Source organism: Cynoglossus semilaevis, chromosome 11 (genome assembly GCF_000523025.1).
Source record: "Cynoglossus semilaevis isolate Cse_v1.0 chromosome 11, Cse_v1.0, whole genome shotgun sequence".
Classification (NCBI taxonomy): Eukaryota; Metazoa; Chordata; class Actinopteri; order Pleuronectiformes; family Cynoglossidae; genus Cynoglossus; species Cynoglossus semilaevis.
Window position 1 is genome coordinate 3015395 of NC_024317.1, and position 16400 is coordinate 3031794.

Here is a 16400-nt window from a genome sequence, read left to right on the forward strand (position 1 = left end):
GTTTGGACTTGATGTGGAGCAAAAGATAGAACGAGATATCATGACGACGTTGCCGTGTCGATGTCAATTCAATAAATTACAACAGTGGTGGCAAATGGAGTCAGTGTTGTGGAACATGACCAGCTGATGGAAGACGATCACATCGGAATCATTTCATTTTTGTGTGTGTGTGTGTGTGTGATACCAGTCTAACTCAGCCCTTATTATTTTTGTTGTGTGTGTGTGACTCATTGCTTTTTATGGATACCAGTCTAACTCAGCCCTAATTATTTTTCTTTGTTTCCCCCGTGTAGATGTTTGTCTAGTCTTATGTTTCAGCACTGTTTGTTAATGTGAATAAAAAAGGGATGCACTTGTTTATATTTTTGGGTGATTATGAAACTAACCGACCGTCAAGTTGGCAGTTATTATGTCTTTATTGCTAATTTTCACAACAACAACGAAACAAACAGTGTTCGGGTCAAGGTCGGTCCATCACTGAAGGCAGGTCAGGAGGTCGTGATGTGGCCGTTAGCGGTTTTTGTTTCAACGTGCTTAATGAAAGGTAGCATACACTTGTCTCCACCCATGAAGCGATACGTCACCACATTTGCCTCCCAGGGTAACAGCCTGTAGGTGAAAGGTCAAAAGAGCAGCATTAATGCACGTCTTCGTCTCATTTTTCTACTGAACGCGTTTCGTTCGCTCAGGTTGTTCCTTACGCTCGGGCCAGGAAGGGGATGTACATGATCCGAGGGATGCAGATCATCTGTTGTTCGGCGAGAATGGCCTTCATGGACTGTTGGACGGTGTAGAGAGGCTGAAGAGGAGGGATTAGACTCTTCAGCTCCTTCCTGGAAGAGATTTTTCAAAATAAAATACATTTGAAGTTGTAACGAATGGAGGGAAAGGTCGAAGTGATGCGGACGTTCTCTCACCTGATTTCACAGCCTGCGAACATCCCCGTGTCGATGAGGTAAGGACACACGAGAGTTGTTTTTACACCCTCTATGTTTTCTGCCATCAGTTCGTGAGTCAGCGACTCGTGGAAACCGACGGCTCCAAATTTACTCGCACAGTAATCCTAGTTGTTGATAATATAAACAAAGGAAAAAAAGTCTGGTTAGTTACAGCACGGTAGTTTTGACTCACCATTAAAACACAACCTGAAAACCCGACTAATTATAAGCTTAAATAGAAAGATCACGAGACGAGAGAAATTAGCGTCAAAGGTCAAGGTCTGGGGGGGAACCTACTGCTGAAGGTATGTGACCTTTGACCTGGAGGGTGGGTTTAAGTTCATTTCCAAAAAACAGACTTTATTTTTTTAAAGGTGAAAATTTGTCTGGAACATCTATGAATGTGACTTGTGATTTTTTTTTATTTACCTCGACACATGCGGTGCTGAAGAGTCCAAGAGCGCTGGCCACGGTAACGATGTGACCGTGGTTGTTTGCTTTCATCTGAGGCAGGAAGGCTTTCGTCATCTGGTGAAGAAAAAACCAAGTCATGTTCACTGTCCACCTGCTCAGTGAATGCCTGTTTATTTAGAGCTTAACTTTATTCTATTGTTGAAACACGAGACTTCAGCTCTAAGAGGATCAGGCACAAAATCACATGCTGTGCTGAGATTTTAATTTTCTTTGTCGGAAGTTGACGTAACCAACTCCAATCACCGTCTGAATGTGTTGGAGTTAGACGGTGCAGATGATGCAGAGTTAACCTTTGAAGTTAACTCTATGAGTCGACTGAACTACCCTCAGTGTTTTGACCAATAAAGTTAATTGTTCTATAATTCATGACGACTTTAACTCTAACCTGGATCTAAGATGTTGGGTTCTGCATAATCTGGACCAGATCCAGACCCAGACCCGGCATTTGGTCCTCACACGTTCACTATTCATTTAGTAATGTCTGTGATGAATCCTTTTGTGCTGTGTCACAGTCTGATCCCTTCACACACCACTGAGCAAACACAGCTCACAGCACACACTCGTCCTCCATCAGGGGATGGACGTTACATAATCCTGGTCAGACTGTGACACCGCATCATCTCCGTGACTTTAAGGCACAGATTTCACAAACGTGTCCGTCAGGTCTCACCCAAAAAAGTGCATGACAGTTGACCAGCAGAGTCCTCTCCAGGATCTCGTCAGGACAGTCCAGCAGCCTCCGCCCGGCCACCACTCCGGCGTTGTTGACCAGTATGGAGACCTCCCCGACCTCCGCTCTCACCCTGGCCGCCGTCTCGTAGATGTTCTTGCGCTCGGACAGGTCCACGGTGTACGCGTGCACCTCTACTCCCGTCTCCCGCGCCAGCCGGGCCGTTTGCTCGTTGGCTGCGGTGTTGCAGTCCCACAGCACCAGGTGCGCGCCCTCCTTGGCGAACTCCAGGGCAAAGTGGCGACCCAGCGCGCCCCCGGACCCCGTGATCAGACACAGCTCCCCTTCGCCGCCGCGGTTGCAGGAAAGTCTGGATCACCGCCGTCACGATGGAGACGGTCAGGTCGATGAGCATCAGCAGGAGGTCCACCAGAACGATCATGATGCTGCCTGTCCCTCCGTGCCCTGCAAGAACTAAATACCCTCACGGGCAGAGAGCCAAGCTGTGGAGTGGATGTGTGTCTGCGTGACGTGAAGTGCACGGGCGGTTTATATAACAACAGAGTGAGGGATTAGGAGGTCGACTTATGGTGGTCTGATGAATGAGGAGGACTGACTGTAAGACACTTTGACACACTGTAGTGAGGATTAATGCAGCAGGTCCTAAGACTATAAAACCAGACCAGGTTTTATATTTACCAACATGGACTCTGTGAATCAGATGTGTTCACTGTATGGATGTATAATTCTGTCTTTTTCCTACGGGGCTCTTCAAACTCCATGGGGTCTGCGCAGGTACTGCAGGGGGATACGGCAATTTCTGATCACGGGACAGTTGTATGGAGTGATAATCATAGAACTGTAAATTATAAACCCCACTTATTATACCTTGCAAATGTTAAAAAATACCAATATCTGAACCTGGGTATCGTAGCACCAATAGCACCGAAGTCGATTCCTACTTTGGGAGAGAGTCCCTGCCTCAGTTTAAGGATCCTGCTCTGGAAATACATTGAAGACCTCTTCCTTGTTTGTCAAGAACACAAACTATCATAATAAAAAATACAGAAAGAAAAAGAGTTGTTGTTCTCCTAGCATACAGGAACATTAAAACATTCAATCTGACTTAAAGGTGTTGAATTCAGCATCAAGTTTTTGTTTAGTCCACGACTGTCCATTTCAGAGAAGTCTTTTAACAACTAACTTTCTGACTGGGTTTTATTAGTCACTTTTGAGTTAGTAATCCTCTAACGAAGTTCACAACAGACAAACATTCTTGTAAGAACGAACGAACACCGATGGGAAACAAAATGCCGAAACCCGGGATTGAACCAGGGACCTTCAGATCTTCAGTCTGACGCTCTCCCAACTGAGCTATTTCGGCAGGTGAGAATGTTCACTGTACAATCCGGTAGTACTACTCTATGTATGGCGAATATAAGCGACTACAGAAAAGGTGAGCTCTGCGACGTACGTCACTATTTCAACTTTTTAACTAAGTTTGTGTGACATAAAGTGAACAAAAATGTTTGGAAACACTGGCGGTTAACATGACACTGGTTATAAGAAATGAAAAACACACGAACTTTGCTTTATTTTGTCTTAACACGCGGCGTTAGCCTTGTGCTACATGTTCGCATACAAACTTTTAAGCTAGTAAAAGAGCTAGTAAGCATGATTTAGATATAGATTTTTTTAAAAATCCTAACATTACGGAGTATACAGTAGTATACCAAATATTACTATAGTATCAGCAGTAAATATACAGAAAACAAATAGAGGTTCACGCTGTTATCTCTTAAATCCACTCCCTGGACGTATTTGTTTGGATATCTACTATCACATGATTATCTTATGTATTAACTCTGGTGTTAACGGTACCGTATTTAAAAAATATTTTGCTCTTGTATGGTGTTTTCATTGTAATGTGTTATATGATATCGTATTGTATCGTGTGTTATCGTATCGTAACGTATCGTATCTCTTCTCTTCTCTTCTCCTCTCATCTCCTGTATTTAAATACTGCACATATTCTAAAGTCAGTGTACATTTGCCTTTTCATTCTGTCGTTTTTACTTCCCCTACAGGACATTTGTGTCCAGTATTTAATTATAGACTGATCACGTGTCATGTGGACATTCCTTTCATCTGCAGAAAGTTATTTGTGATCCCTGTTGTGAAGTGGCTTATCCATCTTACTGAAATGTTAAGTTGATAAACTACTTAGCACATGTGCACAAATCTCCAATTCCTGACATTGTTTTCTTTTCGCTACATGAAATAATTCACAGTTTTTCCGATTGGTTCTTGACCTTCAGGATTTCATAATTCAGATCAGGTGAAAAGGAGAATTTAAAGATGGGTTCTGTCTCTTAAAAAAAACATCTCAGAGTAATGTCAGGCACCGGCTGTTGTGTAATCCTCGCCAACACATGGTCCTGATGTAGTTATGACCATGTGTCACACAACACATGGTAATCTGTCATCTGCTTCTGTGAGCTATTCCTGCAGTCAACGGTTCATTCCCTTAAAAAAAAAAAAAAAAACCTCAACCACATCAGGTGGCATTTTATAAATGTACATTTTAATGGTGTTGTCACAGCCGGATGTCAACACTTCATAATTCATAATCTGCACACGGAAACCAAGAATAGTTACTGGATAAACAGAAAGAAAAAACTAACCTTGGATAAATAGACCTTCTAACTGTTTTTATCTTTAAAAATCAAATATTAACTGCACATAGTTTAACTTTGCAAAAGCTTTTTGTTTATGAGTTGATTTGTTTTTTGGGATGGGATACATTTTTTGTTCCTTTTGGCTAAAGCACAATCAGACAGGTTGAGTAAATACTGTATATTTACATTTTTTGTGCAATGTTAGACAGAATACCGTGACTCTGTCACTGTAAGAAACACACCGCTAGAGTGTGCTGTTGTTCTATATATCACGCGGCTCCACTTCGTCCTTATGAGGACGTTTCTGTTTTTAGCATTTAGTGAAAGACACACAACAATAGACAGGTAATAAAATAGACTCCACTGGTTCAACTCTGTAGTATCTTCATTTATTAAGCTTCAGTCAGAAAAAAATGCTTTAAATAATTCGTAGACTTCTCTCCCTACATTATCTCAGTTGATATTTACAAGCTCAGAGTGACGAAGGTCCTACCGATGCTACATGCGATAATGAATAGGAAAACCAACATTCTACAAAGTCAAATGGTACAAAGAACCAAACTCTACAGAACAAACGTTTCCTCAGACACAGAACAGGCAGCAAACAGACGCGTGTTGGTTCTAAGGAGGAGTTTCATAACATGACGAGTCTCGGAATTTAAACGTCTGTATTTGGCTTTAACATCTTGTGAATTTCATTGTGCTGAGAGATTATACTTGGAATTTGTGCTTTTTTTACCAGCTGAAGGAGAGAATTTTGGTGCAGGGAATTAAAGAAGGTGCAGTGGTGAAAAACATTAAAAATAAGGACCCGATAAAGTTCATCCATTCAGAGAAAAAAATCTTAAATTGGACTTGTTTTTGAATGGTTTTTGATTATGCAAGGCTCCAAACCTCCTCTATTTTTACACATCAGACTTTATAGTGTGACAAATATAAATAAATCTTTCCTTTTCCCTGTGAAACATCATCTTTCCCATATGTTTTATCTACACATCGGCTCTTGTTTGTTTTTGTAGAGTCTGCTGTGAGCCCGGAGAGCCTCATGTTTCTTAGAGGACTTTTATTACAAAGTTTGTTCCTTGGGATTCAGTGACATCGTCTGACCAAAGACATTCCTGTAACTGAGCTTTCACTTCAAGCTCAAGACGGTATTTTTAGAACTGCAGAAATGATCACTTCCTCCGAAGGATGCCTCAACCTCACCACTGCTTCTGCTTTGTCATTCTGATAAAAAAAACCCCAAAAAAACAAACAACCTAAAGCTGGAATAGTAAAAAAAAAACCAGTGTTTTGAATTTTTAGTGTATAAACTTTAACAATGGGAAGACAAAAAAGTCCTAAGGATTTTAAATACTTTTTTAAATTTAGGACAATAATGAATCTTTTTCTCAACATCTTTTCCATTTAAGTCTAAACACTGTCAGCCTTCCTTTTATTACGGAATTCCGTCTTTGTGGATTTCTGGGTGGTGTCTCTCACACCAGGCCACATCCTGCTTTTATGCCTTTTAGAAAAAAATGCAAAAAATATCTGTTAATTGTAGCTTGTTTTAACAAGAGTCCTTTTAAGTTAGGGCTAAAAAAACAGTCAAATAAAACGAGCTCTGTTTATATATGTATGGTGGTAAAACTGGTCCGAGCCGTTCAGACGTCTTAGCGATGAATCTTCACATGTTTTAATTATTCAAATCTGACTCTAGTGAAATTCTATCACCAGTCTTGGAACTGTTTGACTAACCCATGCATATGCCGTAAAAACACAATCTTCTGTGACCTTTTTAAAGCCTCTTAACTAAATCTGCATGATGGTGAGATTTTCCCATTTAAATCACAAGGTAGTGCAGAGAAAGGGGGCGCTCTATTTGACTTCTGTTCACTCATGCTGGTTCTAGAGCCCTACATGAAATGTAAAAAAACAAAACAAAAACAGGAACCGTCTAACAGTATAATACGGGAATGAGATTGTTCATGACAAAATAGAACTATTAGCTTGTTTTCCAGTAATTATTATCAGAGAACAGAGAACTTTAAACCCGGGTACAAATGTACAACATGTACCTGTTATTGTTATTACTATTATTACTATTATTTTACAAATGTTTGGCTGTTTAATATGGCCAATAAAATCCTTTTCCTGAAAAAAGCCTGAGGTTTGTGAACTCACCCGACATCATACGTACACGGGTGAAGTGATCTGAACCACAAAGTCTTGAAATGACACATTTAGACCTATTGATGGAGCCAGAGACGCACGTCACAGTCTTAAATCTGAAACCTGGTAATACAATTAAACCTCTTAGACACAAACAAAAAGGGTTGTTGGTTCACTGACAGACAAAGGCTGATCATCAGTGTACTGTAAAGTGCATTACCAAATAGCAGATAATGGCTTTTTTTTTTTAACGCTCCCTTTCTGAAAAATGGACTCAGTGAAACCACAGCTGTTCTCTCACTGCTGGTTCACAGAGAAACACTGAGAACAAGGACAATCTACAGCATACGTGATGGGTGTCAACCCCAAGCCCGGGGGGCCAAATGTGGCCCGCCAAGCCATGTTGTGTGGCCCGCGGGAGCTTAAAAAGCATTTAGTAAAAGCCCATGCAGCAGAGTTTCTTAGCCTAAGAAATTAAAAGTTTTTATAATCAATCAAATAGTAATCAATTGCAGAAACATGTTTTAGTCTGTTACGACAGACCGGTAGCAAGGTGTAAATGGATATGACTGGATTTTTTTTAGCGAAGTAAATTAGTAAAAATTAAGTACATTTTTTTGTTCCATTGTGTCCCACTGCGGCCCGGTACCAAATAACCTATGGACTGGTACTGGTCCACGGACCAGGGGTTGGAGACCCCTGATCTTTACAGTCTTCCATTTACAACCGGCCCTTCAAGGGGAACTGTACGGCTGATGTGGCCCCCGGTAGAAATGAGTTTGACCCCCCTGACCTACAGACTCCCACGGCTCCCTCTCTCCCTCTCTCCCTCTCTCTCTCTCCCTCCCTTCCTCTCTCCCTCCCTCCCTCCCCTCACTCCCTGCATGAAAAACCACCTCAACTAACATCACGTGACGAGTTCATCGACAACATGAAGAGATATTTTGGACGCGTGACGAGGAAAGCCGAGTAATAAATGTCACTTGTAATCAGGCTGAAAGCTCTGCTGCGCCGCCCTGTTGGTCACACGCTGTTTCTTTTCTTTTTTCTTTTTTTTGATTCCATTCACATTTCACTCTCACTCTCTTGGTGGCAGAAACTCGTGTGTCATCTGCTCCATCTGTCATTGGTTACAAACCTGCGAGTGTTGTTTATATGCATGTGCAATAAAGTGTGAAATTAAAGACTGATTAATGAATGTGTCCCTGTCTAGGTTTTCCCGCTCCCGCTGCACTCGCCGTCTTCAGTAATCCTGGCTGAAGCCACAGGTGAACAGAAAGATAAAAGTTGAAAGGACGTGTGAGTAGAATATCAACGGTTCACAACGTGCTGCGGGAGACTTTAACAACTCCATCACTGCACACGATGGGACTTGTTTGCATCACATGTGGGAAAACCCAGCTGTCTAACCTGTCACCATGGAAACGGTGTCTGCCCCAGTGTGTTCAGCCTGTTTTTGTTTTTCATGCAAATGTTCAGTGCAGGTATGTGAAGCTGCGAAGGAAAAAAAAATATTTTCACGAGGCAACGTCGAGAGAGTCAGGGCGGAGGAAGTTACATGTGAAGTCAGAAATAAGGGTTTCTGAAAGTGAGGGTCGTGGCCCAAAATACCTGTATTGTCCAAGAGCAAGATGCTTTATGCAGCCTAGGATGCATAACATATACTTCCTGTCAAACTTTAATGGGTATAATGTAGGTAAAGCTGTGGGGTGTGTCATCAGCCGGGTCATTTAACTGTCAATATTTTCTTTTTGTTTTTGACTAATTTATGCAAAAAAAATTCACGCTTTTTAGTAGCTGTATCAAAGAGTGTCGTTCCAGTTTTGTCATGATTCTGTTGGAGTACAGCTCCACTGATAACCTGATGCTCAGCACTATGGTCCCAGAAAGGAAAGTGTGAAAACCCGCACTTTGACATGTAGACATTCACAAAAAAAAAGTAGCAGAATAACTTCGTCTAAATCACAGTAATCATAACAGTATCATAACAGTATTCACCAGAGCAAAATCGTAGTGGACTTGTACTTTTGAATCTGTACATATGTCGATGATGTGGTTATTTCCTCTTCATCTTTTCAGATTTGTACTTTTGAATCTGTACATATGTCGATGATGTGATTATTTCCTCTTCATCTTTTCAGTCACGTCACGTCATGTGTACTTTGTATATTTGACGTTTCTAAAAAAGATATCGCAGGTAGTTCCTATGGAAATGATTCCGTTGTTAAACAAAAACACACTGAGATCGAAGAGCGAAACGTACAAACATCTGTGCGACTGATCGGAAACAACTGTCCTTTGGTTCTTCTCAATACAGCAGAGAAAAACGGAAAGAGAAAACTGGGGCTAATACAACGGTACCGGAACTGAACGCTAACGCTAACCAAAAAAAACGTGTGCCTTTCAAATGCAAAATGCAAATCTAAAAGATTCCATTCTGTCCATGTCTGTTAGAAAACAATCTTAAAAATATAAAATATTTGAATTCTCCTCCTGTGACCGCCCACAGTGAGTCTTCGTTATATTCTACCTTTGAAGTTTAACATCTACAACATTGATAATTCCCTCAGACACAGAAAAACCTGGTTAGTTCAACTAACTGGACGACAACGACAAACTCATTTTGAACATTCCTTTTTTCCCGCTTTAAAAACTATATCATTCTGAGCAACACACACACACACACACAGACACACAAAACTAACAACCACGATACATTAAAGAACAGATTCAATCAGTTTCTTTCTTCCTGGTGCTCGTATTTAAAGTACTAATAAGTTAAGGTGCGCTCTCTCTCTCTCTGTCTCTCTCTTTCTCTCTCTCTCTCTCCGAGCACAAGGAACAAAGGAGAAAGAGTGGACGCTTGCAGCCGTGTGTTGTCTGTGCAGTAGAAAAATATCAAGGAGCGAGACGTCGCCACGACGTGTCGTCGACGGACAAACGCGCTCCTCGTCTCCGTCTCCTAAAACCTGGGAGACGACTTCAGCTAAGGCCAGTTTGTAGGAGTTAAAGGAAGTAAAAGATAAACTCTCACCAGGTTTTTAATGCCATCGTTTTTTAAAGATAAATATAATATTCACAACTACTATTAAAATAAATATCCCCCCCCCCCCGGTGTAGTGGTTGAAAGTGGAACTGTATGTGAGTGTGTTTGGAGTCTGCAGTGCTAAGTCCACGCCGTGTGGTTTGCTACTCATTAAAACTGCTATTGGCTTTGAACCGGGATAATATAAAAATATTTTTTTGAATTATTCAAACAAACAAACAAACAAACAAACACATTATATTCTGGCTTTATAACATCTATGCAGAAACTGTAACGGTGTTATAGGCTAAAATGAGGAAGTGCAGTTTATAGGTTTCAGAAATGAATGCATACAAAGGTCAGATGTTGGGCCGCGACGGTTGTTTATAAAAACCTTTTTGATCAGAATTCCGTATCAACGATGTTCTCACTCGCCTGATTCCCAGAAAAGTTGGTACAGTTTTCTAAAAATGCAGTTAAATCTGAGGTTCTTCGGTTTAGTAATTCACTGGAACCTTTGTTGAACGTTTCATTTTGTTTCTGTTTTTAATTTTTTGGTGACCAAAAACATGCACATTACCTGATAATAGTTTAAGACAGGGTCTCAAAGTCACGGCCCGGGGCCCCACTTATGAACTGTGAACCCCCAAAATCCGGCCCACAACTAGATGTCACTAATGACTAAATCCTCGTCACTGCAGTTAAACCTGCTTCTGTTTCAACAGTGAAAACATTCAAAAATCTTATTGACTCATAAAAAAAAATGTTCAAGTTTAACTGCATGTTTAGAAAATGTACCAGATCTTCTGATGATGGTGGTTTGTTTGTATCTAATGCTGTTAGTTTTTCCGAGGAGGTGTCTTGTATCTTACTGCTTTTCTTTTCTCTTCGTAAATGTCTTCAGTGCTCGTCGTCTATATGTGAAGGTCAGTATCGTTCACCCCACCCTTCCACCCAAAAGTGTGTCTCCTCTCTGCTCTGTCTCTGGTTGTAACCTTTAAGCATCATGTTGTCTCTTTTCTCCCTGAAGCGGCTGAAGCTCCTGAGCCACGTGGTTTTCCTGCCCCTCCAGGGGCAGAGTGCTGTTACCCAGCTTCCTCCTGGAACCCTCCTTGTGGTTGAACCCCCGCTGGAAGCCGGAGTGATGGCCAACATTGAGGGGGTACCGCTCCAGGAGTCTTTGAGATGGGTTGGTGCCCGAGCCGTCGTGCAGGTGCAGCTCTTCCTCCTCCTCCGTGTCAGCGTCGATGAACCGATTGATGGACGCATCGTGAAAGGTGAAAACGCCGGCGCGTAAGTTCTCTGGACTCTTGGTGGGTGTCCGGCTGCTGGCGGTTGTGTAGACGGATATCTCTGGGCTCTGGACTGATGAACTGTCGGAGAGGACGGCTGCAGCCAGCTCCTCACTCCCTCTGAAGCTGACCTTCAGCAGGTGCCTCTTGTGGGGGTTGCTGGAGCGCGAGCCCCTGGGGCTGTCAGAATACGGACCCAGCTTGAGGCCTCGTCCCGTGTGAGGTGAATTAGTTCCCTGAAATGTTTCAAGCTCATTCTCCAGGCTAGGGTTGGTGGCGACGCTACCAGCGGTATTGCTTGTGGGAGTGTGGGCAAAGCGAGAACCCTCGGCAGCTTCGGCGCTGCAGCTGAGGAAGCTGTCGATGCTGGACATGCTCCTCATATCAGTCACTATCTCTGCGGTGCTCAGTATGGCGTCAGGTGCTATGTATCCCATCTCAAATTCAGCTCCGTGCCGGACCACTTTGGACGGGGGGCCTTTCTCCTTGTTCTTGAGCTCGGACTGTGACTGAGTCTTGGCCATCTCGTTGTACGTCTCCTCCAGTTTCTGCGCGCTGAGGTGCTGCGGGCTGCTGCAGGGCTTTACCTGCTCAGGAGTCTTCACGGGGCTGTTGGAGCTACTTTGTGGCTTTAGTTTGGGTGTCCCCTTTGTTATGCTGGGGGACACGTGGTTATCGTGCTGCTTGTCCTTCTTGTCGTCGGACTTTTCCACCATCACATCGATGAGTTCTGCGCTGCGGCCGAACGCATCTTTAAGGTTCATGGAGACGATGCTGCCGTTTCTCTTTGCGCGCTCCAGGGCCTCCCTTCTCTTGATGGCTTTCTCCTGCCTCTTCTGCTCTTTATAGAATTCAGAGAAGTTATTTACAATAATAGGAATAGGCAGAGCTATCACGAGTACTCCAGCAATACAGCACAGACCCCCGACTATCTTTCCCAGTAAGGTTTTAGGGTAGATGTCGCCGTAGCCCACCGTAGTCATGGTAATGGTGGCCCACCAAAAAGAAGCTGGAATACTTTTAAACTTCGTGTCCTCTTCGTCTTTTTCCGCAAAGAACACCAGACTCGAGAAGATCATGATGCCCATGGCCAGGAAGAGGATGAGCAGACCCAGCTCATTGTAGCTTCTCCTCAGGGTGAAGCCCAGAGACTGAAGACCCGTCGAGTGACGCGCCAACTTCAGAATACGCAAGATCCTCATGATACGGAAAATCTGAACCACGCGGCGGACGTTCTGAAACTGCAGGACACTCTTGTTCGATTCTGTGAGGAAGATGGTGACATAGTACGGCAGGATGGCCAGCAGGTCAATGACGTTCAGAGGACCCTTGAAGAACTTCCACTTGTTGGGGGACGAGAGGAAGCGGAGCAGGTACTCCATGGTGAACCAGGCGATGCACACAGCTTCCACGTGAGCCAGTTGCGGGTTGTCTGTGGGGTGACCAAACTCATCGGTGTCCTGCAGCTCCGGGAGGGTGTTCAGAGACAAGGCGATGGTGGACAGAACAATGAAGAGGATGGAGATGATTGCTAGGATCTGAAAAACAAACAGAACAACAGACAAATGAAACGTTATAAAGTAGGAAAGAGTAAAGATATCTGTGTTCTAGAGGTACTGTTCGTATGGTCCAGCTCCAAAGTATGGAGATGTGTTCTTTGAGGGTGAGACTACCAGCAGGTGGCAGCGGCGGCTAATGAAACTAGGAGTTAGTGAACTGAGTTTTTAACAATTTGGATTTATATTTCAAATTGGAGCTGACTGAAGTTGTTGTTACTCAGATGAATTCTGAACAAAGGGTTGGCAACATGGATTCAAGACCCAAAAAATATCTAAACTTAAATAAATCGGATTAATGTTTACGCTGAGGTGGGAATCGACCATGTGACAGAGAGACTTTTTCTCTGGTCATCTGGTGAAGGTCCACGTGTTCTGCTACCTCGCCGTTGTGGTTTTGTGGCTAACCGAGTCCCAGTGAAAGGAAGGGAGCAGCTTGTAAACCAATACCTCCACCTCTGGTAGGACGTGAGACTGCTGGACACTCAGGTTCCTCAGGACACAGTGACATCCTTACAGTTCTGGAGGACAGGGAGTCTTCACAGGAAATGTGAGGTTGTAGTTTGTAAGTAAAAGTGGTGGATTAGCCCTGCGACAGGAGGACGATGTGGTTCAGGATTAATATGTCCAAAGAAATCGTACTTGGTTTCTGAATGTTTAAGGTTTTACAAATGACTTTTCTTGTTACTTAAAATAATGTTGGCGTCTTTGACCTTTTTTTTATCCCAGAGGCAGCCTGTCAGTGTGAAGGTGTTCGGCCAAGATAGCTGGTAATGTTTGGACCAAAACTTTTCAAGGTTGTATTTAAAATGTATTTCTTAGTAACAGACAGGAAGTCAGTCCTGTCAGGGAGTCTCATTGTGTCAAAACCGATATTTCCAAAAATGTCGGCCGATGGCCTTTAGAGTGCTGACATTTTCTGTCTTTATTAGCCGCTGTCCCCTTGTCAAGTTAGAAATTCGTGGGTCAGAGCTAATGCGATCTCCAGGGCAGGTGTTTTCCCAGTGGTCATCAAGTATTAATGCAGGGAGGTACAACACTGACCAACGGTGGGGACGTGGGGGAGGACGGAGACGTGAAGTACATTTGAGTTGTATTGGCATGTTCCTTCAAAAGTACATAGAGCAGTGGAGAGAATTACACAGGTTGAACAGAGTGTTCTTGGACAGTAAGACAGACTGACATTCTACTGGAGGTCTGTGACACACACACACACACACACACACACACACACTGAGCCGCCTGCTTATCATATAATCTGTGCCCGGGATTAATAAGGGCTGCGTGGCCGGGGATGTACAGGTGTGTCACACCCATTCTTTCCGTCTCTGAGTCAACGCAAAATCCAACACAAGGTCACAGTGGAGCGGAGTCTGTGTCCCGGGCCAGTCGGAGGCAGGATTAGTCCCAGGCACCGATCACCAGCCCGTTTGGTTTGATTAATGCTGACAGGTGACTGGCTGTGCGCCCACGCTGCCCTTCCTGGACCGACTGCAACTGCCTTCTGTTGTGGATCCCATGAGATGAACAAGATGGATGACCACTTTCAAACGACCCATTAGTGGTAGATTTATTGTTGATTATAATTGTTGACCAGCCCCTTAAGAGAAGATAAAGATTCACGTTAAAGTGGAGCGAAGGTCAACGTAAAGGCTGAGGTCGGGGACGCTATTTTTAGTCATATCGTGAGGAAGTTGATTAAGGAAAAGGAGGATACCAGGGGAGCTGAAAAATGGGGATTTTTGTTTCAGGAAACTTTTATTTAAATCTCACTGCGAGCAGCGGCATTCCGAGGGAAACTAGAGCCAACGGTTTCCATCTAAAAATAGCCTGCGAGGCTAACTGGCTAACTGATCACGCCGAACACTAAACGACAGCACGACGGTTAATGAACCAAGGAGCTGCTGTCGTTGTTGTTGTGTCTCTACCTACCGCCACCTCCTGGCTGATACTCCTCTATCCCACTGTGGTAACGTGCCAACCTGAGGTCAGTTAAGGAGGAGATTAAGGGACTGTGACACAAATAGTACCGTCGGCAGACACTGACGAGTCTGTGACACAGAGGAAAATGAAGAGGAAGTGGAACTACGGAACGGAAATAATACGACTTTTCCTGGGTACGGCGCCGTGATGTCATCGTCTCTCTCTGTGTGTGTGTGTGGCTGCCGGGCAGAGGAATGTGCCTTAACCACAGATGGGTGTGAACTTATTCAGAATACTACATCGGAGCGCCGTAGCGTCGTATTACCTCATTACCTCTTAACGACAACGTATTGAGGTTACCAGGCTGCCACGCCTCACTTCCTGTGAGCATAAACTGAAACAGCGGTCACCTGTCTTGGCCCACACACACACACACACACACACACACACACACACACACACCATTAAGTCTACAACAACCAGATACACACACACACATTACATATTTATTCCCATCTCAACAATTAGCCTCGAACCAGCGCCCCCTAGAGGCCACTCGGCGAGAGAGTGAATATTTAATGTCCTCCTGAAGTGCAAGCTAGGTATGTGTGTGTGTGTGTGTGTGTGTGTGTGAATGGACCGATCACCAGGCCATGACAGACTGCAGAGCCCAGTTTTTTCACGCTAGCTTAGCTATCCTCTCTGCCTGAGCTAAAGAAAGCTGCAGAGACGGGGGTTTTCTCTCGACACGTTTTTTTTTTTTTTTTTTTTACAAGTATAAAAATTACCTGTGTGTGTGTGCCTCGACACGTTGTGACTAAGAAAGATTCTTCACACTTTTTAAAATTTTTTTTAAATTTTTTTTATCAAAGAGTTTAATTAACGTGATGGATGGTCTAAGTTCATTTGTGTCGCCGTCTTTCTCTTTCCTTTTGTCATTTTTTTTTATTCCATTCAACCTGGTTTATCATCTATTTTGTCAAAATATCATCTATTTTTCTCTGGTTCTATTTGTGTCTGTTTCAAATCGGTGGAAAAGGAGCCGGACGGCTGCTTTCACACCGATTTGAACCAGACAAAAAACTTAGATTTTCATATAAAGTTTTCACATTCAGATTTCTCGCTAGCTTTGAATTTTTTATTTTTCATTTATCATATATACATATATACATATGTATATATCTACATATATACATATATGTATGTATATACGTATATATGGGTATATATACATATATGTATATATACACATATATATGTGTATATATACATATATGTATATATACACATATATATGTGTATATATACATATATGTACATATATGTCTATGTACATAGACATATATGTACATATATGTATATATACACATATATGCGTATATATATACATATATGTACATATATGTCTATGTACATAGACATATATGTACATATATGTATATATACACATATATGCGTATATATATACATATATGTACATATATGTCTATGTATATAGACATATATGTATATATGTGTATATATATATATATATATATGTAGATATATATATGTAGATATATATATATATATATGTAGATATATATATGTATTTAAGTGTTATTCTGATCATGTTCAGTCGACTAATATAAACTGAATGGTTGAGGATGTTTGGAAACGGTACTGTTTTAATGAGTCAGTGTTTTTTTCC

At 42.5% G+C, this 16400-nt stretch overlaps 2 protein-coding genes and 1 non-coding gene across 3 annotated transcripts; all 3 read right to left on the reverse strand.

The window, feature by feature from the left end:
• Positions 1-217: 217 nt before the first annotated feature.
• On the reverse strand, positions 218-7253 carry LOC103385867 (retinol dehydrogenase 10-like). Its single transcript, XM_008319872.3, is given in 6 exon segments — positions 218-609; positions 702-833; positions 918-1063; positions 1368-1466; positions 2083-2431; positions 2433-7253. Coding segments are annotated over 6 exon segments (939 nt in total). The 5' UTR covers positions 2525-7253; the 3' UTR covers positions 218-488.
• trnaf-gaa (transfer RNA phenylalanine (anticodon GAA)) lies at positions 3394-3466 on the reverse strand. The gene has a single exon. It is a non-coding gene; the product is annotated as a tRNA-Phe (tRNA).
• Positions 7254-9466: 2213 nt separating the features above from the next.
• Positions 9467-15040, reverse strand: LOC103385866 (potassium voltage-gated channel subfamily B member 1). Its single transcript, XM_025060046.1, has 3 exons — positions 15036-15040; positions 14720-14769; positions 9467-12831 (listed from the first exon to the last, which is right to left on the reverse strand). Exons 1-3 carry the CDS (start codon positions 15038-15040, stop codon positions 10937-10939), a joined length of 1950 nt encoding a protein of 649 aa, XP_024915814.1. The 3' UTR covers positions 9467-10936.
• Between the last annotated feature and the right edge of the window lie 1360 nt (positions 15041-16400).